General features: G+C 35.4%; 1 protein-coding gene across 1 annotated transcript in view; it reads left to right on the top strand.

Moving 5' to 3' along the window:
* The first annotated feature begins 2,582 nt into the window (after positions 1 to 2,582).
* LOC127874698 (calcium-independent protein kinase C-like) overlaps positions 2,583 to 26,495 on the top strand; it is a 48,043-nt gene continuing 24,130 nt past the window's right edge. Inside the window, exons 1-7 of the mRNA XM_052419234.1 lie at positions 2,583 to 3,124; positions 3,370 to 3,433; positions 11,656 to 11,815; positions 14,297 to 14,328; positions 14,768 to 14,859; positions 16,009 to 16,138; positions 25,509 to 25,645. Coding sequence (XP_052275194.1) covers positions 2,780 to 3,124; positions 3,370 to 3,433; positions 11,656 to 11,815; positions 14,297 to 14,328; positions 14,768 to 14,859; positions 16,009 to 16,138; positions 25,509 to 25,645 — 960 coding nt within the window. The 5' untranslated portion in view covers positions 2,583 to 2,779. The remainder of the gene's footprint in view (positions 3,125 to 3,369; positions 3,434 to 11,655; positions 11,816 to 14,296; positions 14,329 to 14,767; positions 14,860 to 16,008; positions 16,139 to 25,508; positions 25,646 to 26,495) is intronic.

Genomic DNA, 26,495 nt, shown 5'->3' with positions numbered 1-26,495 from the left:
CGGGCATTTAACCCGGTCACCTAGTTGAGAAGCGGCTGTACCAACCACTGCTCTAACCGGAGAGCCAAGTGTTGTACTCACGGCGAGGAAAGCCCAATATTAGCAGCGAGTAATATACAGCTGAAACTGAAACAATCAAATCAAATGAAATATTTGAGAAAATGAGAAGAGTACGTATTATGGACTAAAACAAGGAGTAGAATAACCCTCGGGTTGTCAGACTCCCTATATATAGTCGTCATTTAAAGACTATGAGAGAGTCACTGATAGGGATGAATGAAGTATGGAAGTAAGGAAGTAAGGAAGTAAGTAAGTAAGGAAGGAAGGAAGGAGGAAGGAGAGGAGGAAGGAAGGAAGGAAGAAGGAAGGAAGAAGGAAGGAAGGAGGAAGTAATGACGGAGAAGGAGGAATGAAGTGAAGGAGGACGGAAGTAAGGAGGAAGGAAGGAAGAATGAAGCAGGAATAATGACCTGCAGTATTGCCTAAGCCTTAAAGGAGTCCGAAGATGAAATAAGGAAGGAAAGAAGAGTGAGGCCGTACGTTCGAACGAACGAGCGAAAAACGTACGTCCCTACGTACGTACGAACGAACTAAAGAACGAACGAACAAACGAACGAATGAAACGAACGATAAAAGGAACGAACGAAACGAAACGAACGACGAGCAATAAAAGGAACGAACTTAATTAAAATCTGGGTATTACATGTATACCCCTGTGTACTGGGGTGCCTTGCTGTGGGACACAGTGTAATCGGACCCTTATCAGCCAATACTCAAATACATGTACACTGCAGCAAAATATTTCAGTCAGCAGAGACAAAAATTCACATATTAAGATCATACCAATACACTGACCAATACACTGAGTGGAAAACAACCTGGATTGGTCCCAGGCATTCCTTTAATAAGGTCTTTCAATTAAGCCTTTAAAGCGACTTGTTGACAGACATTAGTATTTTTGTAAAAAAATGTGAGTTAAATGTATTTACTAACAAAACTATGATTTTGTATATAATCTAAAAAAGTTGAATAAAACTTGCTGCATTCACCGGGACCTTTTGGAAGCAGAATCTAATGCGCTACCAATGGGCAATTTATACATCAGAACTTCATAGCGAATTAAAAACCGTATGTAAGAAATAAGCTCCGGAACGATTTTAAAATCTGGACAATGACTAATACAAAATTAGCCACACTTATTTTCACGTAAAAACGGAAGAATATAAACACAAAATGAAATAGACCAACAACGATGCCTGCTTCAACGTAGTGAAATGACGTATTTGTTTTGACGTCACAACGGTATATCACTTTTCCAATTACAACTCGGTTAGAAAGAAATTAATTATGTTTATTAAAATAAAAACGGTACAATAGTGTATAAGACTTAATATTTTTATCTGGTTATAATTTAAGATTTAATATCTATTTTACTTAAGAAATTATTAAATACAATTATTTAATGGTCGCGGGTATGTTTTTATTACTGTTTATCGAAATCGATGCAAATTATCACATGTGATAGATTAAATTTGTTCAACTTTAATAATTATGCTGACATGTTTGAAATACACAGACAACTGTATCCAACATACAAATTGATATTTAAAAAATTCTTAAATGTATCTAACTTCAACAGAAAAAGCTATATATAACTCTAACAACGGGGGGGGGGGGGGGGTAACTTCCTATATTCGGGTATAATATAGGGGTGTGCCGATTTTATGGGGTGTGTTTTTCGACTAAAATTATAGATATGGGTATGGTTTTGAGCATCTCAGTATAGATATGGGTATTGAAATCAGAAATTTGATTGTATATAAATGCATATAGATTTGAAAGTATCAGTATCAAAATAGGTATGATATATGTCATTCTTGTATATAAATGGATATCAAAAAAATTTAGTAGCGGGAAAGATATAATAGCAAATTCAATAAGTATACTGTATTGATATGAAAGAGATTAAAATTCTAGTATGAAATGTGTCCACTTTATCAAATTCTAGTATTTAAATGGGTCCAGTTTATCAAACTTCTTGTATTGAAATGGGTCCACTTTCTCAATGTTATCGTATACAAATGGGTATGCTTTTTCAAAAATCTTGTATACAAATAGGTCTACTTTATCAGAGTTTCGGTATAAAAATGTGTCTCAGCGGGACACACCTACCCTAAAATTTGGGAAGTTACCCCCCCCCCCCCCCCACCCGGGCTCTAGCACGGGTCTCACGTGTGACCAAAAGCAATTTAAAGAAAAACCAGATGTTTTATTTAAAGATGGCACACATGCGTTACAAACTGGGTTCATACATTCACGTTCGTGTATTGAGTTTATGAATTGTAAAGTTGCAACTAGAATCTAGAATTACAATATCCAATCAATTAAATTGTAGATCTTTGGTAAGGTAAAATATTGTACAAAATCTAGCAACATAGATAAACAGCCTGCCTATTTTATCTGATCTCATGTTAAGTATCCGTATACATTTCGATGTATTGCATAACTAGAATAATCGATTTTATATTTGACAGTGATCATCAAAAAGCCACTTATTTCTGGCCAAATAGCCCGAAGTGACCTTGCCCTGCGTAATGCGCATGCGCAACATTAGCCAGTCTCTGATCGACATTGCAACTTCCGCGATTTGTTTTACATCGCTAAAAATAATGTCGGATTCCTTGGAATTTGTGCCATTTCTATGCTAGTTATGAGGATTATAAATATAAAATGTGATTAATATTTTAGTTTGAAATTCCATCGGGTCTTCAAATCAGCCATGGTGTTCTTTAATGGTTCAATGAAGCTTAAAATCTGCGAGGCAGTCGATCTGAGACCGACCGATTACTCGGCACGGTTTTCCATGGGTGCTTCGAAGAAGGAAGAGGAAAAACCCGCACTAGACCCTTATATTGCATTTGACGTAGATGAGCTGCATGTAGCGAGAACTACAACTAAAATAAAAACATCGAAACCAGTTTGGAACGAAGATTTTACGGCCGAAGTTCATAACGGACAGGTGTTCGGATTGACTGTTTTTCACGATGCTGCCATTCCACCAGACGATTTTGTCGCTAATTGTTCACTAGCATTCCAGGATCTGAAGTCGCAGTCGGATATATGGGTATTTAAACTCTTTCATCACAATTTTGTTTGACACCCGTTGTGGCATTCTTGGAGTTGCATATCATTTCCACGGATAGACCAAATGTAGGACACGCACCGACTCAGTGTAATGGCGCCCGTATTTCGTCAATAAATTAACATTTATATTCGTATACATAAAACAGTGCACGATAAAATGCGTTTGTTTAATTTAATAAGGTGTTGATATGTTGTTTTACTGTATCTTATTTGTTTTTATTGCAGATTGACCTAGAACCTAGGGGGAAATTACATGTTATTATTGAACTTCATGGCTCAGCTTCAGAAGGTAATAACCAACTGGGTTATCTGATCATTAACATATTCTGCCTACTGTCTCTATGGGTTGGCATCCAACATCAAATTAGTGCTAAATTGATTTTCTTTCTTTGCATAATGGTGTGTTGTGACCATTTCAGATGTTACTATGTGTTTGCAGCGCAGTTTAATTATTTTTGAGACATATTTTTGCTATCTAATTAATGGTGGATTTGTGGTCACTAAGCAAAATATGTGCAGCACATATTATGGCATGCTTATGATAATTAGATGGTGTTTTATTCTGAGTACTCCATGTCTAAAAACAAAAAATAGCCCAACATAAATATGTCAGGAATAGCTTAATATAAAAGTGAACATCAGCAATCTTGCCAGCATATGATAATGGTATTAATAATTTCAATTATGTGAAGACATGTATTGGTTGTCAGCAATAATTTGAATGTACACATAAATCACCTTTTGTTGGGTCTTTTCAACATTTTAAGACTTAATTTGATTAATGCTTGTTTAAATGTAACGATAAATACCATTAATGTTGGTAATTAAAAATAAATATGTTCAGCGTTTTTCCTCACCACTGTTTGAATGGTATTCAGGTACTGGTGAAATTGGGATATTAAGCGTTGTTTTCAGCCAAAGTGTGAATTTAATCACTTTCTTTAAACTAATGCACTAAATGTATCCATTTTTAAAACAAAATTTATCTTGTTACTGAATTAATGTAAGAAAAGTATCTTTAACATTCAGGTCCAATTTCCAAATCAGGACATCCCATGCAAAATGTCGGGACATATGACTAAAAAGCGAGACACCTAAAACGATCAATTATTCCGTCTTAATTGTAGTCAGTAATCAGTATATTACTTACAAAAACTCATAATGTCTTGCAAATATTGACGATAGATGTCAGGGGTCTCATTAAGATTGTAATACCGGAGTCCTTAGACTCCAAACTTGGAAAAGTAGGAGTCCAAATTAAAGGAGTCCCATTGAATATTGGACACGTCTTCAAATTTCAGCAAAAAATCCATTTAAATAAAGAATGAATAAATAACAATTATACATAATTTAATTTTTGGTTTCATTATTGAAAACCTAGATACAAAATGTCCATTAGGAATCCCTCTCATTACATTCTCTCTATTGATCATTGTTGCTTAAATAAAAAATCATGTAGAAAAAACAACTACAACATAAACAACTCTCTTAAGTAAAGTGTATACATTTGCTTTTTTGTCTAAACTAAACATTATAATTCAGGGTTGGCATATTGACCGGTCGATTGAGTATTGACCGGGCCGGCAGTCAATACCCGGTTAAAACCGGTCAATACTGGTCATTACTGGTTAATATTGGTTAATACTGGTCGATTGAAAATTGTAGCATTTAAACATGACAAAGGAAGAATTTAAGCTATTCTATATTAAATCAATCATTATTCTGTAATTGATAAACTTTTTGTGAGTTATCTAATGTAAAAAAAATAAATTTAAGCTGTAAAAAATACTTCTTTATTATTTATGTAAACGGTCTCAAATACAAAAGAACTAAGGCAATATCTTTATCACAGTGTATCACATCTGTTACTGAAGTATTATTGCTATTGTAGTTACCATAGTATTTCACTGATCTATTGATAGATCTATTTGATAAGCTGATGGACAAACAGAACTCTTGTGGTTTCTAGGGTCATAAATGATCTGGCTCCTAAGCCTTTAATGGTAATAAAATGCATGCACTGGTATGTCTCTGGTAGAGACAATGAAGCAAATCTGGCCTTAGGCTATTTCATTTCACTCAAACAAAATGAGATAACTTGCTATTATTGTTATTAATTTAATAGATACTTCTAACTTGCCTCCTTTCTATATTAAGAGGGGTTTTATATTTTAAAGTTCAATTGGTCTTCAAATGAAAAAGCAATCAAAGTTCTTGATTTTGGCAACAAATAATGTTTACTAGAAATGGCGCGGCAGAGGCCGACGCGTATCCCCACGCCGAATGTTTGACCTAGGTGTGCCCCAGGGTTGGTAATGGGGCCATGCATAGCTGAGATTGACCGAATTGTCATAAGAGAAGTTCATCATCAATTAGAAGTGAATTGGTGTAGAAATGAAGAAGTTATAGTAAAAGGCAATTTTGGGTGGGTGTGACATATGTGGGCAGGGCGCCCCAGGGTTGGTAATGGGGCCATGCATAGTTGAGATTGACCGTATTGTCATAAGAGAGGTTCAGTATCAATTTGAAGTGAATCGGTGTAGAAATGAAGAAATTATAGTAAAAGGCAATTTTGGGTGGGTGTGGTCTATGTGGGCGGGGCGCCCCAGGGTTGGTAATGGGGCCATGCATAGTTGAGATTGACTGTATTGTCATAAGAGAAGTTCAATATCAATTTGAAGTGAATCGGTGTAGAAATGAAGAAATTATAGTAAAGGCAATTTTGGGTGGGTGTGGTCTATGTGGGCGGGGCCCCAGGGTTGGTTATGGGGCCATGCATAGTTGAGATTGACCCTAATGTCATAAGAGAAGTTCAGTATCAATTTGAAGTGAATCCGTGTAGAAATGAAAAAATTATAGTAAATGGAATTTTTTGGTGGGTGTGGCCTATGTGGGCGGGCGCCCCAGGGTTGGGATTGGGGCCATGCATAGTTGAGATTGACCCTAATGTCATAACAAAAGTTCAGTATCAATTTGAAGTGAATCCGTGTAGAAATGAAAAAATTATAGTAAATGGAAATTTTTGGTGGGTGTGGCCTATGTGGGCGGGGCGCCCCAGGGTTGGGAATGGGGCCATGCATGGTTGAGATTGACCGTATTGTCATAGGTGAGGTCCAGTATCAATTTGAAGTGAATCGGTGTAGAAATAAAGAAGTAAATGTAAAATAACCTAAAAAAATGAGTGATAATTTCTGACGCGGCCCCACCCCAACCCCTATAACTTTTGACCCAGGGGTCAGATCAAAATTCCAAATAGTGCAGGGTCGCACATATGCTCATAGCTACCATGTGTGTAAATTTCAAGGTTCTAGTGCTTTTAGTGTAGGAGGAGATAGTGGCCAGGACGGACGGACGGACAGACGGACGGACGGCGGAGATCACCACAATATCCCCACCTTTTTTTCAAAAAGCGTGGGGATAACAATTGTGGGTCTACTCTAAACGCTTCTTTTCAGTTATTTCTTTCTTTTAAAAATTATTTCTTATAATGTTTTTTGTTTTATATCAATGGAAAATAAAATATTTTTTCACTATTTAGTTAAAGAAATCCAGGCAAGAATACATGACAAGTAAGGGTTGTGTCAAAGGTGCCATGTAAGGCCCTATTATCAGTTTTGGGTGCCCTAACCTGTATAGGTTTGAAGACTGTGAAAGACTGTGGAGACAGTGGGGCATGAGGAACAACTAATACACAGTAATTGACAGGTTCTTGTTGAATCAAGCACAGAATTTTCTGAGCATTCATAATTCGTTAGAATTGGAAAAAAATTCAATTGACTAGAAAAATCCAATTGACCAACTTGACTCATTTGCAAAATTTTGAGAGATTGGCCTACAAATTGCATGAACAGGTATAAAATAGTGGGTATTATTAGCTTAAGACATTATTGGCAACATGTCTGTTTAATTTATATTTTCAATATTGTTTAATTAAGCATGGAATATTAATCAAAATTGGGGGTTAAGTTCAATCGACCAGTATTGACCAGTAATGACCACTTTGGGAGTATTGACCGGGGCGGTTTTAACCGGTAAAAACCGCCGGTTAAAACCGGGGCGGTCGATTGGTGCCAACCCTGTTATAATTACCTTGCAATCATTTCCATTTGAAACAACAATAAAACCAGTATTGATATGCACAAGTCTCTGACAATCACAACATTGTAACCGATGACATCACTTGAACCTTTGCCTCCACAAAATCTGCAAGCTGTCAGCAGACCTCAAAAGTTCTTTGGTGTGAATGCAAAGTTTGGGCCAGTTTCTGGAAAGTTAAAACTGTAAATTTGTAACACATCAACAAGTGGCCATTTCAAATGTCATAAATAAATGCTACATTCCTGGAAGAATGCGAGGTTTTTTTTGGTCCGATTTTATAGCCTAATAACGGCTATGTTCCCAATGGCAAAAGGTATACTTTTTTCCCATAATATGGGAAAAAAAAAACAATTTTTTTTTTTTTTTTAGCAGTGTCAAATGATTATTTTATCACAATTTTATTTCAAGTACATGTAACAAAGTACATAATAATGATTTATATGATTTTGATCTTTTAATTTGAATTATATACAGAGTTATATCAATATATATGGTTGTACTAAAATGCTACCAAAGAAGGCTACTGAATATATTTTCCCAATTTCTTGAAAATGTCGATAAAATTCCCAAATCCAAAGCCATGGGCTATCTTCCCAAAAAGGGGGAAAAAACCTGAATGCACATGACATACTGTCAGATACAGCGTTAATGCGAAAGTCCATAGTCTATTAGAGGATGGGATGTGAGAAAACTATCGGACATTTTACTGGCTTAGATTAATGGGATTTTTAAGTAAACATAAGTGAGGAAATAAATTCTTTCTGTGCATTGATTCAGTGATTTTTTTTTGCCCAAAATTACCGCTGATATTCGGCTGCTTCCCAATTGCAAAAAATGACGTTTTTTCCCAAAAATCTGACCAAAATTTCCCAAAAAATGACCAAATTTTCCTACTTAAGCCAATAAGATTACAATGTAATTAAGCGTTAATTTCGTAGAACGAGTGCCGATCGAGCTTGTCCAGTCTTTGCCGAATGACAACTGACTTACGAATGTTCGCGAATGTAGCCGAATACGATTTTACGTTGCTATCCACACATCTCTCTCTATATTGCGGAGGATACCGACGATAGTCGATGTATCCCGATTGTTAACGCCTGTTTTTACACACATCCAAGATGGCGGCAAGCAGACGAGAAGTTTGCGATGAGAAGCGAAAATGATAAATAACACTAAAATTAACAGCAGATATCACATGGTTATTAGGAGATAATTTAATGTGTGTGTCAATTAACGCAAACTACTATGTTTGAGATGAACAACAACAAATATTTATTAGAAATGTTCACAGTGAATGTGTGTCATGGAAATCTGTGTTGGTAAATTGGAGTTCACAAAGTTAGTTAAAGCATTGAAGACGAGAACTGTTTGAAAATGGAAAGAGACAAACATGATTTGATTTATATGTTAGTGGATCTGTGTATATTCAGATTCATATGCATATTCTGCTTTATTATGTTTGTCACGCTGTATAGTTTGGTGAAATAGCATTGGACTGAGGATGTCAATTGTGCAAGATATTAAAAGGTAAACAAATGAAATGTATTATTTTAGCTCCATTTAATACAACATTAACACAGCAAGAACACAAAAGCGTGTTTGTTAATATTTGTTAATGTTTTCACCATATCATATTTTACTTTAAAAAACATCCTGAATTAAATTCATATTCTTAAAGAGATTATCATTAAATCATAAAGGTACATGTATATTGAAGAATCTATAGATTATTGCAAGTTTAATATGCACGTGGAAGGATATTAACTAAATGTTGTAAGAAGACATGAAAGCAACACTATAATATAAAAATGCTGTCAAACATGATGATGAACTTAGCAATTTTTATTCTGTTCTTATTATCATATTTATAATGTTTCCCAATTTCATGGTTTATCATGCTATTTTTCCCTTTTTCATGGTTTATCACCCTAATTTTCCCAATTCAAATGCCACAGGCTGTAATAAAAAAAGCAAAAAAAATCACTGTGATTGGTAAATATGATATCCGGGAAGAATTTGATTGACAGCTGGTATCATGACTTTGATGTTGGGGAAGTGGGCTTATTGTGTTACACTGTCGCACTACACACACATGAATGTGATGTACAATCATAGCACAAACATCTGGACCAAACTGGAATTAGTTATGAATCTCCATTCAGCGATTTTGTTCCTTCTTGATAAAGCACCGGAAAACGGCACTTTCTAAATGGAGAGGAAAAAACTACAAATTTTCCAATTGCTTTTCTAAAAAAAAATATTTTTATGCTCCCCTTCGAAGAAGGGGGAGTATATTGCTTTGCTCATGTCGGTCTGTTGGTCGGTCCTTCCACCAGGTTGTTGTCAGACGATAACTCAAGAACGCTTGGGCCTAGGATCATGAAACTTCATAGGTACATTGATCATGACTCGCAGATGACCCCTATTGATTTTGAGGTCACTAGTTTAAAAATAAAGTGCAACATTAAGATCCCTATGCAGCTCTATGGCTTGAACCTATGTTAATATAATATTGACAACTTGGCAACATTTAGTTATCAATTTTAAAGTATTTGGGAGCAACAACTCAAATACACCAATTTCCTTATATATGAAGACTTTACAATGTGAATTTTGAACTTTTTCAGTGTTTTTTTTTATGGCAATTTCGGGGCCGATATTCGGCTCCATTCCCCTCAAAAAAGAGTATATATTTTTCCCCCATTTTGTAAAATAAATCCCCTCCAGAAGTTAAATTATATTAAAATTTTTTTTTTTTTTTTATAGAATGAACTGTCTCATAATCATGATAAATATATCTCAAATTTATTTCATAAACAACTAACAAAGCATATAACTATAATATATATTATTTTGATTTATTTTAAAGAGTTGTTTTAAATTATACTAAGTTTTTTCCAATTCAGTGGACTTTTCACATTAAGTGCATTTTCCTCCTAAAATGGCCAAGAAAAGGCCTGATGTGTCTATATTGTGTCAATATTTGATGATAAAATCATTCCAATTTGTTCCATTTTATTGATATCATAAAAATGCTCAAATTTGCCCTTTTATCGATTAAAAAGATCCCAATTAGACGCAAAATGGCTAAGAAAACGGAGACTGTGCATGAAGGCTGCTGAACTGTCTGAAACTAATGTTGAAAAAATCTTTGATATATATTTTAATTTTAAGAAAAAGGACAAAGACATTCAGCTGTGAATATTATATTCATACAAATATGTGTATTTATATAATATATATATATAATATAATATCATTTTCCTAAAAAACGATGCATTTTTTCCCCTTTGGACGGGCCCCGCCACCATTTCCCTATAATTGAAAAAAACACTGTTTTTGTTGAAAATTATGTTATGGATTCCCTTAAACCGATCCATGCTAAAATGATGGCTTCAATTCCTAAGTACGCAAAACAAGACACAAGAGTGTGGAGCATTGTTAACTGTGATTTATTGCAATAGCCATGTCTTGACAAGCTCTGTCATATGGCTTGCACACACACTCTATCAGAGGCTGCATTTTTAACATTCTATTGCATTAACAAGTACATTGTTGAGGTGACATATAACATTCTAAGTACTGCATTAACCCTTTACCACTTAGATACGTATTTTGACGCATTTGTAGTCCATTAGAAAGTTAATTAAAGACCTTTCTAACTAGATAAAAAAAAGTTTTAAGGCTTCATTTCCAATCCTTAGATACTATGACCAGCAAACAATAAAACCTGAACAGACTGCGAGTTACTCGCAGGCTGTTCTGGTTTTATGCTGGTTGCGCATAGCCATTTTCACTTTGAGGTGACATTCAACAGTGACAGTCTTTGCATTAATTTTTTTCAAAGCATAAGACCTGATCCGTCTACAAGCTTAGAAATTTCACAAGCCCAAATCAATTTGAACTAGTGCAAACTTAAGATAATTAGTATGTAGCAAAGTTTACTATGAATGCATTGAAAAGCATAAAACAATAAGATAAAGGCTTTTGTAGTTCTGTTTTATTTATTTGAATGAATGTCTGAAAACAAACTAGTGAACACCAGATGTTCTCAAATCTTATCACTGACTATGTCAATGCCATTAAAATATTAGCCGTTTGGATTTGGAAAAATAATGTCATTTAACTTAGCCCTTTACCACTCAGAAATGGACTTTTGACGCATTTGAAGTCTTTTAGAAAGTCAAATTAAATTTAAGTCCTTTTTTAATATATTCAAGTTTCATTTCCAACCCTAAGATAATCATAAATGATGAGTAGCAAATAGAATAAAGCTGAACAGAATGCAAGTTATCCGGCCCCATTCCCAAAATGGTGAAAACAACACTGTCATATAAACCTTAAATTGGTATAAAATGACCCTTAAAAAGATATGGATACGCATACTAATTTGTTACACCTGGTCCCTTTTAGAGCCCCCAAAGGAGCCGCGGGTGTTCAAGGAAAAGGAAGGGCTCCTCAACCGGCGACGTGGCGCCATGCGGCGGCGGGTGCATCAGGTCAATGGTCACAAGTTCATGGCCACCATGCTGCGGCAACCCACATTTTGCTCATTATGCCGTGATTTTATTTGGTAAGTCTGGTTGCAACCCACATTTTGGTCATTATGCCGTGTTTTTATTTTGTAAGTTGGTTGCAGCTTAAACATTTACCTTGGGAATACTCTAGAGGCCACATTAATTTTCCAACAGTCAGAATATTTGTCTCATTGATATGTTTACCGAGTTCAAAAATGTCCTGTGGGAAAAAAACCCAGTAGGTCTGCTTAAAGAAAAAGCTTGTCAACACTCTTGAAGCCACATTTAATATAGTTTAATCTTCATGAAACTTGGTCATAATATTTGTTTTGCCCCCCTTCGAAGAAGAGGGGGTGTATTGTTTTGCACATGTCGGTCCTTATGTCCATCCGTCCACCAGATGGTTTCCGGATGATAACTCAAGAATGCTTAGGCCTAGGATCATGAAACTTCATAGGTACATTGATCATAAGCCGCAGATGACCCCTATTGATTTTGAGGTCACTAGGTCAAAGGTCAAGGTCACTGTGACCCGAAATAGTAAAATGGTTTCCGGATGATTACTCAAGACGCTTATGCCTAGAATCATGAAACTTCATAGGTACATTGATCATGGCTCACAGATGACCTCTATTGATTTTCAGGTCACTAGGTCAAAGGTCAAGGTCACAGTGCCAAAAAATGTATTCACACAATGGCTGCCACTACAACTGACAGCCCATATGGGGGGCATGCATGTTTTACAAACAGCCCTTGTTTTCATGATGTCTCAGTTGAATTTTAAAAATCGTTTTGGTTTATCAAAAGCATGGCCGTTAGTGAACTGGGCAGTTTTTCTGATATGGGTGTAGTAAGAACTTGTTAAAACATTATAGGTAACATTTTTAGACAGATCTTTTTGAAACATCATGGTCAGAACATTAGTTCTTTTGATAGCTTGGCCAAGTTTAAAAATGGTTGTGGTTGGTAAACAAAATGAGGCCGCCAGGTGGGTGGGTGGCATTTTTCCTAATATGGCTATAATGAAACCATATGAACACAAGCAGTCTCATATTTAGTCCAATTTTCATGAAACTTGATCAGAACATTTGTTCTTATAGCTTGACCAAGTTCGAAAATGGCTATGGTTTGACGAAAAAAAGGAAGCCAGGGGGCATGGCAGGGCAGGTTTTCTTATGTATGGCTTTAGTGAAACCTTGTGAAAACTATAGAAGTAACATTTTTAGTCCAGTCTTCATGAAACTTGGTCAGAACATTTGTATTCATTGATTTTTTTTGCCCAAAATTACAGCCTCTTACAGGCTGTTTCCCCATTGCAAAAAGAATTAAAAAGGCTGTATCTTAAGGGCAAAATGTAGCATTTCCCCGCAAAATCTGATCAAAATTTCCCCCAAAATTTGCCAAACTTTTCCAATAAACTCAATAATTGGCTTATTGAGTTTATTATACAGCAATTTTATTCCCTAGCACTGTAATTTATAATCATATTAATAATTTTTATTTTTATGCCCCCGGATGGAAAGATCGGGGGTACCGGTATATTGTTTTTGGCCTCTCTGTCTTGTCATTCATTCATTCATGTGTGTCCCAAAACTTTAACCTTGGTTGAAGTTTTGCAATAACTTTTGCATTATTGAAGATAACAACTTGATATTTGGCATGCATGTGTATCTTATGGAGCTGCACATTTTGAGTGAAAGGTCAAGGTCATCCTTCAAGATCAATTATATGGCTTCAAAGGGGCGCAATAGGGGGCATTGACAAACACATCTCTTGTTTCTCAATTGCATGGACTATCACGCTTTTTTTCCCAATCCAAAAGGCACAGGCTGTAAAATATAAATTGAAAAAAAATCACTGGTACTAAAAATATCTCGGTCGAGTTCAAAAATTATTACGCTGTGTTGAAAAAATAGCCAACATGGGTGGAGCAGTTTTCCTTATATGGCTATAGTGAAACCTTGTTATCGCTCTATTGCAGGGCCCTTGCTACACTTTGGGGGTTTGGGGCCGGGGTCCATAGAGGGGGGGAATTTCGCAACTATATGGGTGAAAATGCGAATCTTAGAAGATCTTTTCACCAACCATTCAACACTTAAAATTTCTATATTTTAATGTACAGTAATTTACATAAATATACATTAAATCAAGCGTTAATAGCACGATTCCAGTTGGCAACATTATGTATAAAATAAAAAAATAAATATATAAATAATTTTTAGAGGGGGGAATTTTTAGCTGAAATAGGGAAAAAAAGTATACTATTTTAAGGAGGGAATGGGGCCGCAAAAACGGCCAAACGAGGGCCCTGTATTGGGACCTTTTTTTTAATCCAATCTTTATGAAACTTGGTCCGAGCAGTTGTCCTATAGGATTATCAAATCTCGTTTGTATGCTTCAGCACATGATCTGTGTTTGTGACTGGTTTGAATCATGGTCAGAAAGTGGTGTATCTTCAATATGTTTCGCATCGTTGCCGAAATTCTGAGTCAACTTATCTTGTGTATTATTTCTTAATTGAACACTTTTTTTTGCAGGGGCCTCGGTAAGCAAGGCTATCAGTGTCAAGGTACGTTCAATCAACTTTCCCCCATCCTGCAAAAATGGGTCTTGTGCCATATGTAGCCGTGAAGCTTCAGACCAGCCTGTGGAGTAGCACTGTCTGGTCAGGAACTTCCCTGTCTGCTATTTAGTCATGCACACTTTCTTATAAGCGGATAGTGTAACTCCTGCGCAGGCTGGTATGGAGCTACCCTTGCCGCATATGGCATAATACCCTTTTTCGGATTATGCAGGTGAAATGTGATATATTATCATAAAATTGTTATTGTTGAATTTAGATTTTGCATTTCTTGTTGGTGTTGAATTAAAAATTAATTGTTTATTGCAGTAAGGTATCATTATGGCATACTTGACAACCACAATAAAAAGTGCTCTAGGAAAGTGTTGCTATTATGTTAGGCGTAGTTTTCTTCTTGTTCTCTAAATGCTGACCTTTTTGTTTTCAGTATGTACATGTGTTGTTCACAAGCGCTGCCATCAGCATGTGGTCACCAAATGTCCAGGCATTACGGACAAGGCTTCTGGGGAACTAGAAGAGGTTTGTTCAATGCACTAGTTGGTTGTCACAGATCATCAACCCTTTCCCACTCAAAAGCAAAGTGAAAATGCCTATGTGCAAACAGCATAAAACCAGAACAGCCTGCGAGTAAGTCATCAGTTTCTATTGGTTGGAAATGAAGCTTTAAAAACTTGAATCTAGTAAGATAGGTCTTTAATTAAATTTAACTTTCTAAGGGACTACACATGCTTAAAATGCGTATCTTAGTGGAAAAAGGTTAACCCTTACCTCTCAGATACCCTGTTTGTAGTCCCTTAATAAAATTAAAGACCCTTTTTAATAGATTTAAGTTGTTAAGGCTACATTTCCAACTCATAAGATACTGATGAGCTGCAAATGAGTTACTCGCAGGCAATTCTAGTTTATGCTGGTTGCATATAGCCCTTTCACTTTTCTTCTGAGTGACAAATGGTCAAATAATTTATTATTGACAAATTTATTTGTTCTTGCTATCATCTTTTTCCCAAAATTATATAGCTTGCCAAAATTAACCTGAATGATCGAGCAATATATTAATTTCAATACTGGAAGTGGTTTGATCAGCTGAAATGAATATCACTGAATATACTGTTGAATACTCATTAAACTCGTGAAAAAAGTGCACAAGAAATGCTTGTAAATTTACTAAACCAGACATGCATTAAGTGGCAGGCAAATGTTCAGCTATTCTCACTTTGAAATTGCAGCAAAGAGGACAGGCCGGCAGGGTATACTGGTTTATTGCTGCAATTGTTTTCCTTCTTTATTAAGTAACAGAAAACAGCACTTTCCCAATATGGCAAAAAGTACAAATATCCGAATTATCTTTCCGAAAAAATTCCCTATTGGATTTATATAAAAAAATGCACCATTTAGTTAGTTTCCCTATGGCTTGATCCTAAGTAATTATAATATTGATAACTTGCCATCACTTAGTTATAAATGTTTAAGTATATCTGAGCAAAATATCAAATACACCAATTTCCCAATGTGAATACTTCATGACCCCAATTTTCCAAATGTTTGGGGTTTTCGCGCACATTTTTCCCAATTGGGCTGGTACTGGTACTTTTCCCAATAGGGCAAAACAATCACTGCTTCTCATGGTCAGGGGGCATACTATAAGAGTATTTGGATTATTGTTTGCAGGCGGCGGGCACTAGGTTCAATATAAATGTTCCACATCGATTTTCCATTCACAACTGCAAGAGACCGACGTTCTGTGACCACTGCGGCTCGTTGTTGTATGGTCTCTTCAGACAGGGACTGCAGTGTGAGGGTACGTACAAGCGCAGTCATATTTTGTTTCTTATCCCTTTACCACTTAGATACGTAATTTGATGCATTTGTAGTCCCAGACAAAATTAAATTTAATTAAATACCTTTCTTACTAGATTCAGGTTTTAAAGGAATCATTTCCAACCCTTAGATACTGATGAAAAGCACACAGCATAAAACCTGAACAGACTGTGAGTTACTTGCAGGCTGTTCCGGTTTTATGCTGTTTGCACATAGCCATTTTCACTTTGCTTCTAAATGGGAAAGGGTTAATATTTTGTTGTGAGTCAGGTTTTTTTGGTTTCTTTTGAGACAGGTTTCATACGTCTTGTCCCATTTGTATGCATGTAAACAATTTTCTTTCACCCTGATTTCCTTAAAGCCTTTTTTAGAATAGAAATGGTTTGTTAAAGTAAATTTTTTCCTCTATCAACTTATCCATCTTTCAGCCCAAAATCTGACATATACCTTCAAAGTATGTAAGATAAAATGAATAAATAACAAAACACCAACTTCATATTTAATTTGTCAGGGTTAATGCATGACCCTTTCTTTCTCAAGAGGTTACATATTAGATGTCCTTCTTTTAACACAATTATACAAAATGTTGCAATAACTTGAAAAGTATATAGAAAATAATCATAAAGAGTTTGTATAGATATTAACAGCAATGTATGTTTATCCATCATATATTTTTTAACAGATATCAATTTTGATTAAAAGCAAATCTTAAAACAGCTGTTACAAATGGACATCTGATTACATTATGAAACCATTACACCTACAGCAATTAGATGCACACTCTATGGATTGCAATTAAGTGGCAGGCAAACATGTATAACCTTGTCTGTCAGATCAAACTTGCAAACCTTGTCCTATATTTTGCCTATAGATTGTTGATGTAAATATCAACCTATGATTGCTGAACTCAGTAATTTATTGACAAATGTGCACATGTTAATAGAATTTGATGTCATTATTATGATTTATGGTTATTATTATCACCCAATGGTCATGATGAAGGTGGTCTAAATAGACGGGACATATTTGTAATGGTTTCTTTTTAAGAAAATGCTCATAACAAGCAATTTCTCCTTTTGTCATGATACTGTCAAGGTTAATTGATTCATGAGAAATATACTATCTGCATTTTATTGTCTTCAAACCCATCACAGGTACAAATGAGTTAAACAAAATTGACAAAAGGCACAACCATTCACCATATACCTTTTCTTTTAGTTCTGCAACCATCCATAAACAAAATTTATTTGGCGGGGGATTTCAATTCAATTTGCCTGTTTCCTAGAAAATGACTTGGTTAGTTTCTCAGGAACATACTTGAATGACATAATGATCATTTACTTAGGAGATAATAATTTGAAGCAAAATGTTGTATTACTGCTAAACCATTATGTAATTTTATCATCACCTAATTTTGGGTTATTGTCCCCTACCGGTTTCACCGGAGGGGACTTATGGTTTGCGCTCTGTCTGTCTGTCAGTCAGTCACACTTTTCTGGATCCTGCGATAACTTTAAATGTTCTTAATATTTTTTCATGAAACTTGAAACATGGATGGATGGCAATATGGGCATTATGCACGTCATTTGGTTCCTACGTCAAAAAGTTTGGTTGCTATGGCAACAAATAAACTAGAAATACTGCTGAAAATGGTGGTTTTCTGGATCCTGTGATAACTTTAAAAGTTCTTAATATTTTTTTCATGAAACTTGAAACATGGATAGATGGCAATATGGACCTTATGCCCGTCATTTCATTCCGTTCCTGCATCAAAAATTCTGGTTGCTATGGCAACAACTTTTTTTTTCTGACAATGGTGGAATTTCTGACAATGGTGGAGCGGGTAGGGGACTATATTGCTTGGCAATAGTCTTGTTTAAAGTATGACAATTGAATGGGCACTTAAATTTGTTTTGCTGTAAAGGCCTTATTTCGTATTAAAAGTGAATGCCCTAAGTGGGACACTGTTTCATGTGCTTTAATTTACTTAATGAGATACAATAGTTGTGTGCTTAATTTACACATTTTAAACTTTGACTAAAACTTTAAGTCCCACTCTTTAAATACTGAAAAAAACCTGCATAAATCGGTGATAATGGACATCTTACTGACTGAAAATAACAACAAAATAATATCAATTAATTACTTCTTTCTATTTGCATTCCATAGATTTTGCCTTACATAATGCAAGCTGGCATGGGACATACATAATTCTTAATGCTGCACGAAATATGTAATTTTCTAGTTTTTCTGATGTTACTGTCTGCTCAATATCCATAAAAGCCAAGTTTTATTATGTCTGATGACACTCATTCTTAACCCTGGAAATCAGTGATAAAGATCATGTTTATTGGTTGTATTAAATGTTTATGACAAATAAATGTTGTGTTAATTGATACACACAGCTGGATTGCTAGCAGGATCTGCTTGTCAATTTTGTCCCACCTTCTTATACTCATTGCTTCGAGTGTAATGGTTGCTCTTCATTAGCTTGGTTAGCTAGTTCAGGGCTGTTTTTCCTGTAACTGTTGCTCTTCATTAGCTTGGTTAGCTAGTTCAGGGCTGTTTTTCCTGTAACTGTTGCTCTTCATTAGCTTGGTTAGCTAGTTCAGGGCTGTTTTTCCTGTAACTGTTGCTCTTCATTAGCTTGGTTAGCTAGTTAAGGGCTGTTTTTCCTGTCTTGTGCAGCTGACTTGTCCCCTCACTTGGTCAAACAGGGTTCCCAGCCAACTTGGAAATCAGGGAAAACCTGGAAAAAGACTTTCACTTTTTCCAGTCAGTGAAAAGTCAGGGAATTAGGGAAAAGTTCCTGAAATCAGGGAAAAATCAGGGAATTTTGTTTGGTCAGACTTTCCCGACTTGTGTCCAAAAGTCCATACAATTAAAACAGCAAATAGATTCCTCTGCATGGCTATGGTGACTTTGTAGTATACATGTAGCTTAGTGTACTACCTGTATTAGTAAATACCTACTTTTTTCTCTCTGTTTATGTAGCAGCTGTGATGCACTTATATTGATATATATATATATATAAATATATATATATATATATTATCAGGGATCATATTTTCCCGCAACATCAATCGGTCCGGATATAAATGGGGAAAAGTATCCGAAAATGTATATCCGAAATCATGACAAAATACGTTAAAATATATACCATCGATTTTGCCATTCATGAAGGTGGTAAAATACATGTAAAATTCCCTTAGGCCACGACTTTTTTTTTTATTGGTTTACAAAAATTATTTTGAAAATGGTCCATCGGGCGGTCGAAAAAAAAAAAAAAAAAAAAAATAAGTTAATACTAATAACATCAGAACAAAGACATCATATCTTTTATAACCTTAACACAGAGACGAAAAATCAAATTATGCAATGAAACACATCTATATCTTCAAATGAAATGAGTCACCTAAAAGCACCTTTTGTAACATCAGGCAATTTTAAACACTCCATTAAATGACATGCGTTCTTCTCCCATTAAAACGAAAAACTGCGCTTCATTTCCGTAATTCGATGCGCACCATTACGCAATGCGATGCCCGTTGCATAAATCTTATATAAGATAAACTACTCATACACAAAGTATGTGTTTGCTCTTATTGGACTTATGACATCGTCCATGAAAAAAAATCGAGGTAGATCGATCCCCGCGTCGTCGCGGTAAAGTTGTTGTTGTCATGAAAACTCGTTGATTTACAAAGCAAAACGTCTTATTTGAACTGACGCGAATTAATACAATCATATTTGTCAACTTGGCTTTTGCTTTATTTTGATAATTTAATCCAAAGTTTAATGTTAGCAAGTGTTTTTACTGGAATTGTAAACAAGGAGCCAGTTAAAGTCTTACGAAAATGTGCAGTCTGTGTGAATTGACAGTTTGACGTCATCAAAGGAAAGCCGCTTGCTGTCTGAAGCAATAAAGCGACAAATTTCGCGCCGACAAAATTGGCTTCCTTTGTCTAGCAATCAACATGCCGAACCAATCGTGCGTTTGTTTCTCAATTGCAATCCTCCAATTTAATTATAATTATAGCACGTGCATAGCTCCGCCTTCGAATCTTTTGCAGAGAACGGAGGCGGAGTTTAACGGTTAATTGAGCTAGTATTTTACGCAAGTTGAGTTCCGATTTGCCGAAATTACTCGGCCCTAAGCATTAAAACGACAAATACATTTATCAATGATTTTCCGAGATATACCGATTTGTTCCGATTTCCAAACTTTCTGTACAGTTCCTATAAACTATGGCGGACGTGTTTACAAAATTCCTAAACACATATCGTAAATAATGGCAGTGTTTTATTGGATTATTTATACTAATTATCAAATTGCAAGGTAATACTTTTTTATCTACTATAATATCGGGTTTGTTTAATATAATAAACATGTTAAACAATATAGTTGCGTCACAGACTCGGAAATAAATTTTGATGCGGTCGACATTTTACTGACGCTGATTTTCCTATTGTCTGTAATTAAATAATTTTTGAGAAGTGCCCATAAAAGGACTGGTCGTACTGTGTTACATTGAAAAATATCCCGATCTCTGTAATATATGTTAACCAATCGTTGATTGTACTTACTTGATTTTATTCGCAACCGTACTCAAACCGGATCGTTTTTTTTCTCGTTTCGCTCGTTTTTCAGTGCGGTCGGGAATAATATATATATAAAAAAGACGATTTTCCGATTTTATTTTTTTTCCCATTTTCCAAAAATTAGGGTCGGCGGTTTTGTAAACCAAGAAATATAAAAGTCGTGGCCTTAGGCATTTATTTTAAACGGAACGAGATTTCTCAACTGGTTTTATCATTTGGTATTTCATTGTTTTTTCGTGTGCTGTTTTATCAGACTTTTTTCATCGTTGTCAATATTATTTATCTGTGTAAGTCTAAACTGATGTTTTAAATTGTTGTCGACTCGATAATAGCTTACAAACATGCACTGAACCAAACAAATGTCTGTGCGTACGTAGGCTACCGACAACAAAACCAAGTAACTAAGAAATAATTTGTTGTCAAATAACCCACGGCCGATAGTTTAGATGCGTAGGGATTTAATCACGAGAGCGAAGCGTTTGAAACCACGCATCTAATTTTCCGGTCGTGAGTTATTCAACAACAAAGTATAAAGTACACGAATTATTTCGATTCTAACATGGTTTTACTAAAGATTTATTCAATGTATATCATTTTTCTTGTGTACTATTTTATGTATAGTTCCGCCGATAAAAATAACTTTCGGCTGTTCTGTCGATCAGATCCGCGACTTTCATTCATAATTATTTTACCCGATTATTACACTGGTGGAAATGTATTGGCATGTTTTGTTTAGTTACAGCACGTGCATTCAGACGCGTCTTTTCGGATGCGTCTATAATCTGCTGTTCACAAGTTTTTGATTCTTGGTCTGAAGAGCAATAAACCGGTCCTGACCGGTTTAGAGACTGCAGCTAATGGTTTATCACACCTAATCGAGATAAGAATGTCATAAGGGTGTGTTAGCATGTACACTGTGTAATCGATTTCATGACATGGGAATTTTAATAGCAAACAGAATCGGACCGACTGTTTGGGATTTTCAATCGGTCTGTCATGACCCCAATCGGTCTAGGACCGACAAAAACGAAAATAATATGATCCCTGATATATATATATATATATATATATATATATATATATATATATATATATATATATATATATATATATACAGTGGAAACCCTCTAAACCGGATATCATCTCTATACCGGAATCTTCTAAACCGGATACAATTAAAACAGCAAATAGATTCCTCTGCATGGCTATGGTGACTTTGTAGTATACATGTAGCTTAGTGTACTACCTGTATTAGTATGTATATATATACAGTGGAAACCCTCTAAACTGGATCATCTTTATACCGGAATCCTCTCTAAACCGGACAAATTGTCCGGTCCCATTTTTTCCCCTATAAAACCATGAGTAAAATATCTCCTGAAGATCGGAATCCCCTCAATTTTGAAAACTATGGTCATTCTTTGGATTGAAATTGAGTCATTCCATATATAATTGTACCTCTCCAAACCGGTGTAGGTGATGACCGGTTTATTGCACCTCAGACCTAGAGTCAAAACCTTGTGAATAGCAGATTTAAGACACGTGAAATTACTAAAAGTGGTCGAAAATTTTGCAAACTGTAAAAATCGCAAAACAATTTAACGATACTTGGCCTGTGATGTACATATCGATGAATAGAAGTGATAATACGGATTATAATTACTGATAACAACCATTGAGTTCTTAATGTGTTTTGTTTTCGATGCAGGAAGCCATGCTAAATTTCAATAAGTTTAATGCTATTTAATTTTGAATTGATTATTGCAATTGCTAATTAACTTTGTCTCTGTATGAATATATTTGTTTTTAAAATACCTCGTGTCTAAATAGTCTATAGGATTGATTATGTATCATTATGCTGATGTTTTTTTAAATATGCATGTTATTTATTGTTATTATTGTAAAATTCGGTTAATAGCTATTCATAGCTAATGTTTCTTTGTTACACATGTACCGACTTAAAATAAAATTTGATTTGATTTGAAGTGTCATATAGAATGGTGAGTTGCAGAATTATTGAAGCAGTTGCATTTACATATTTATTTAGATGTTCAATTTGGCAATTAAGATAACTAAGACTTAAAATGTCCGAACCTCCTCCTTAGTGAAGGCGCTTTGAATTGCTGCTCGAAGACAATATCCAACTTATCAAAGAGTCAGAGACGTCGCCTAAACATACACTCAAGCTGCTTCACTATGAATGAATGTTTTATATATAAATAAAATATTTAAATTTGCTGAAAGTATGTGATTTTAAAATAAAATAGTAAAATAGTCAACTTCCCCTCTAAACCGGAATCCTCTCAAAACTGGAATTTCTCTCAGTCCCAGGGACGTCCGGTTTAGAGGGGTTCCACTGTATATAGGAAATGTGTTGTTAGTAAGCTATCTGCTTCTCTGCAAAGGGTCTAGGAACTTTCTGAGTTTGAATTACATTGAATTTCTCTTAAAACTGATGTTCGAGGTACATGTACTGTTAAAAAATCATTATGATAAGTTACATGATGTAATTCTTTATGAACATTCTCTAAGTACTGTTGTTCCTGTTACAGTTTAGAAATGTTGAATTACTCAACAATATGTTCCAATTATTGTTGTTAAACAAACATTAATTGAAAATAAATAAAAAGGCGAGGAAAGGATGGCTGTGAGGGGAGATGGGAGGCCATTGCTTAAAAATTACATAAATATAATACATGTTCTTGTCTGCAACTGCTATTTGTTGAGGGTGTCTTAAACAAGAAATAGGTCGAAAATATGATCCTGGAATTCGTATTTTCCATCAGGGAAAAATCTGGGAATTTTGTTCATACAAAAAGCTGGGAACCCTGTCAAAACATGTGTTGTGAACGTTTAAAGTTTAAAAAAAAAGTGAGTCACAAACTTCAGGAAAAAAGAGTCGCAAACTTGTTTAAGTGTGAAACAGACAGAGTGATTAAGTTATCATTTCTGGATCAAGTCCATGTGCTCTGTGAAAAAAGGGTTTAATGCATGTGTGTTATGTGTCATCCCAGATTAACCTGTGCACAGGCTAATCAGGGACGTCAATTTTTGCTTTTATAATATTTTGCTTTGGAAAGAAAGTCTTCTTAGCCCTAATCAAGTTTAGGCGGAAAGTGTCTTCCCTGATAGAACTGTGTGGACTGCACAGGCTAATCTGGGACGACACTGTACGCACATGCATTAAACCACCTTTTCACTGAGCGAGGCTCATTTCATTATCAAACTTAATTGTTTACTTGCATTCTGGTTGGTCTTCATTCCAATTACACCCTGTATTTGTTGATAATACAATTTTCTGTCATCATGATTGAGGACAAAGGCAAAGTGTTGATGATTAAATAACTCCACTGACAGAACTATTCCCATTTTTTCACAAAGTTTGGTACACAAAGATGAGCCTCATTTTGATATTAAGAGTAAACAACTATGTAAAAATAGCAGAAGCTTGTATTTATGTAGTTTTGTGTGTGAAATTATTTCTGTTGCTACCTCTAATTGAAGAATCGTCAGCATCATGACTCAATGAACCTTGCTTACTGTCAGGAGCTTTGTGAAACTTGTTTTTCCGTAAATATCACTGCCGACATTGATACTGGGTCAATGGGTAAACAAGTACTAGGACACAGTCATGATCTAATAAATTTCTTGGAACTATTCTTCAGCCATCTAATATTCATGGAGAGCAGTTTTCAGTTATTTGCATAACCATGTAAACATATTCCTTATGAAATTTTAAGAATATATGCAGAGAAAAGGTGTCAGTATGTTATCTGTTTACTGCTTGATGACAAAACAAAAACACAATCAATTCAAACAAACAAACAAAATACTTGTATCTTCAGTGGACACTACACTATTAAATTATTAATTGTGAACTACATGTATATTATAACACAATTTTCGCTCAATGATAAGTTGGTGAATAAGTATTGAGTGTTTTGATCATCCAGATATGCTCCTGTTTGCCCCATACTTGCAATATTGTAGACTTGCCGATTCAATTGCCCACTTCAGTGTAGAGCTTTACAATTCTGGTCAACTGTGGATGTTTCCTGTAACTGTCATCAGCCCAATATGTTTGACTCAGGACCTGTGTTGCTTCTTATACATAACTTACTACACGTACTTTGTTTTGAGATGAGTGATAGTTTTACTGGAGATTGACAAAGATGCATTTGTTTTGTTGCCAAACATTTGTTGATTAAACGAAAAGTTTCCTACATTGTCACATGTTGAGTTGAGACTTCCGTTATGAATTGTTGACATTACTTCTGTGCTGTTTTCTCTAGGTTTCATTGTGCTCAAATCATCTATAAGAGAATTGATACAAAATATCAAGGATTGGGTGTGAAACAGTTATTTCTGCTTCACATATCTATATCAATGAAAACAGATTTTCATGAATTGACATACACATCATCACTTTTTAAAATATATTATACAAAAAATACCCTTATTTCTATTCTATGACATGATATTGTTTTTTGTAGCATAAAGGAACAGTACTTTGTGCTGGATGTTCGTAAGGTCTGACATTTTCATCAGACGTTTCCACAAAATTGAATATAGGAATAATGAAAGAGCAATATTCAATGATCATTTTATTAATCTTTCCAACCCGATTTAGATCAACTTAAAACAACTTTTATGAAATAAATCACATAATTTGTATAAATAACATTTAACATTTTGTGTAGCAAATATATACAAATTGAATGAAATAGCCCTGTACTGTCTCTTTTCAGTGTGCAAGCTGAATGTGCACAAGCGTTGCCAGAAAAACGTTGCCAACAACTGCGGCATCAACACCCGTGACCTGGCGCAGATCCTGCAGGAGCTAGGCATCACCTCAGAGAAACTGTCGCAGAAGGGCAGAAAAAAGGTGAGCAAAAGCACAGCAGGGCAGGGAAAGGTGAAAAACTATTGCAGAAGGGAAGGACAAATGTGATAAATAGCACAGAAGATGAGAAATAAACGCAGAAGGGCAGAAAAAGGATGATTATCGCATGTAGAAGGGCATGAGAAAGGTCTGTACACAGACATTAGAGATGTCCGTACAAAGGCATGAGAAAGGTATGTACACAGGCAAGAGAAAGGTCTGTATACAGGCATGAGGAAGGTCTGTGTTTAGGCACACTAATGGTCAGTACACAGGCATGAGAAAGAACTGTACACAGACATGAGAAAGGTCTGTACACAGACTTGAGAAAGGTCTGTACACAGGCATTAGTTAGGTTTGTACACAGACTTGAGAAGGGTCTGTACACAGGCATGCTAAAGGTCTATATATAGGCATTAGAAAGGTCTGTACACTGGCATGAGCAAGGTCTGTGCAAAGGCATGAGAAAGGTCTGTACAAAGGCATGAGAAAGGTCTGCACACAGACATGAGAAAAGTCTGTACACAAGCTTGAGAAAGGTCAGTTCACAGGCATGAGAAAAGTCTGTACACGAGCATGAGAAATGTCTGTACACTGGCATGAGAAATGTCTATACACGGGCATGAGAAAGGTCTGTACAAAGGCATGAGAAAGGTCTGTATAAAGGCATGAGAAAGGTCTGTACACAGACATGATAAAGGTTTATACACAGACATGAGAAAGGTCTGTACACGGGCATGAAAAAGGACTGTATACAGGCATGAGAAAGGTCTGTACATAAGCATGAATAAAGTCTGTACACAGGCATGGGAAAGGCCTGTAGACTGGCATGAGAAAAGTCTGTACACAGGCA

The sequence above is a fragment of the Dreissena polymorpha genome, chromosome 3 (assembly GCF_020536995.1).
Source record: "Dreissena polymorpha isolate Duluth1 chromosome 3, UMN_Dpol_1.0, whole genome shotgun sequence".
NCBI classification, from domain to species: Eukaryota; Metazoa; Mollusca; class Bivalvia; order Myida; family Dreissenidae; genus Dreissena; species Dreissena polymorpha.
Note: the sequence above shows the minus strand (reverse complement) of the source record. Positions and strands in the feature narration are given on the sequence as shown.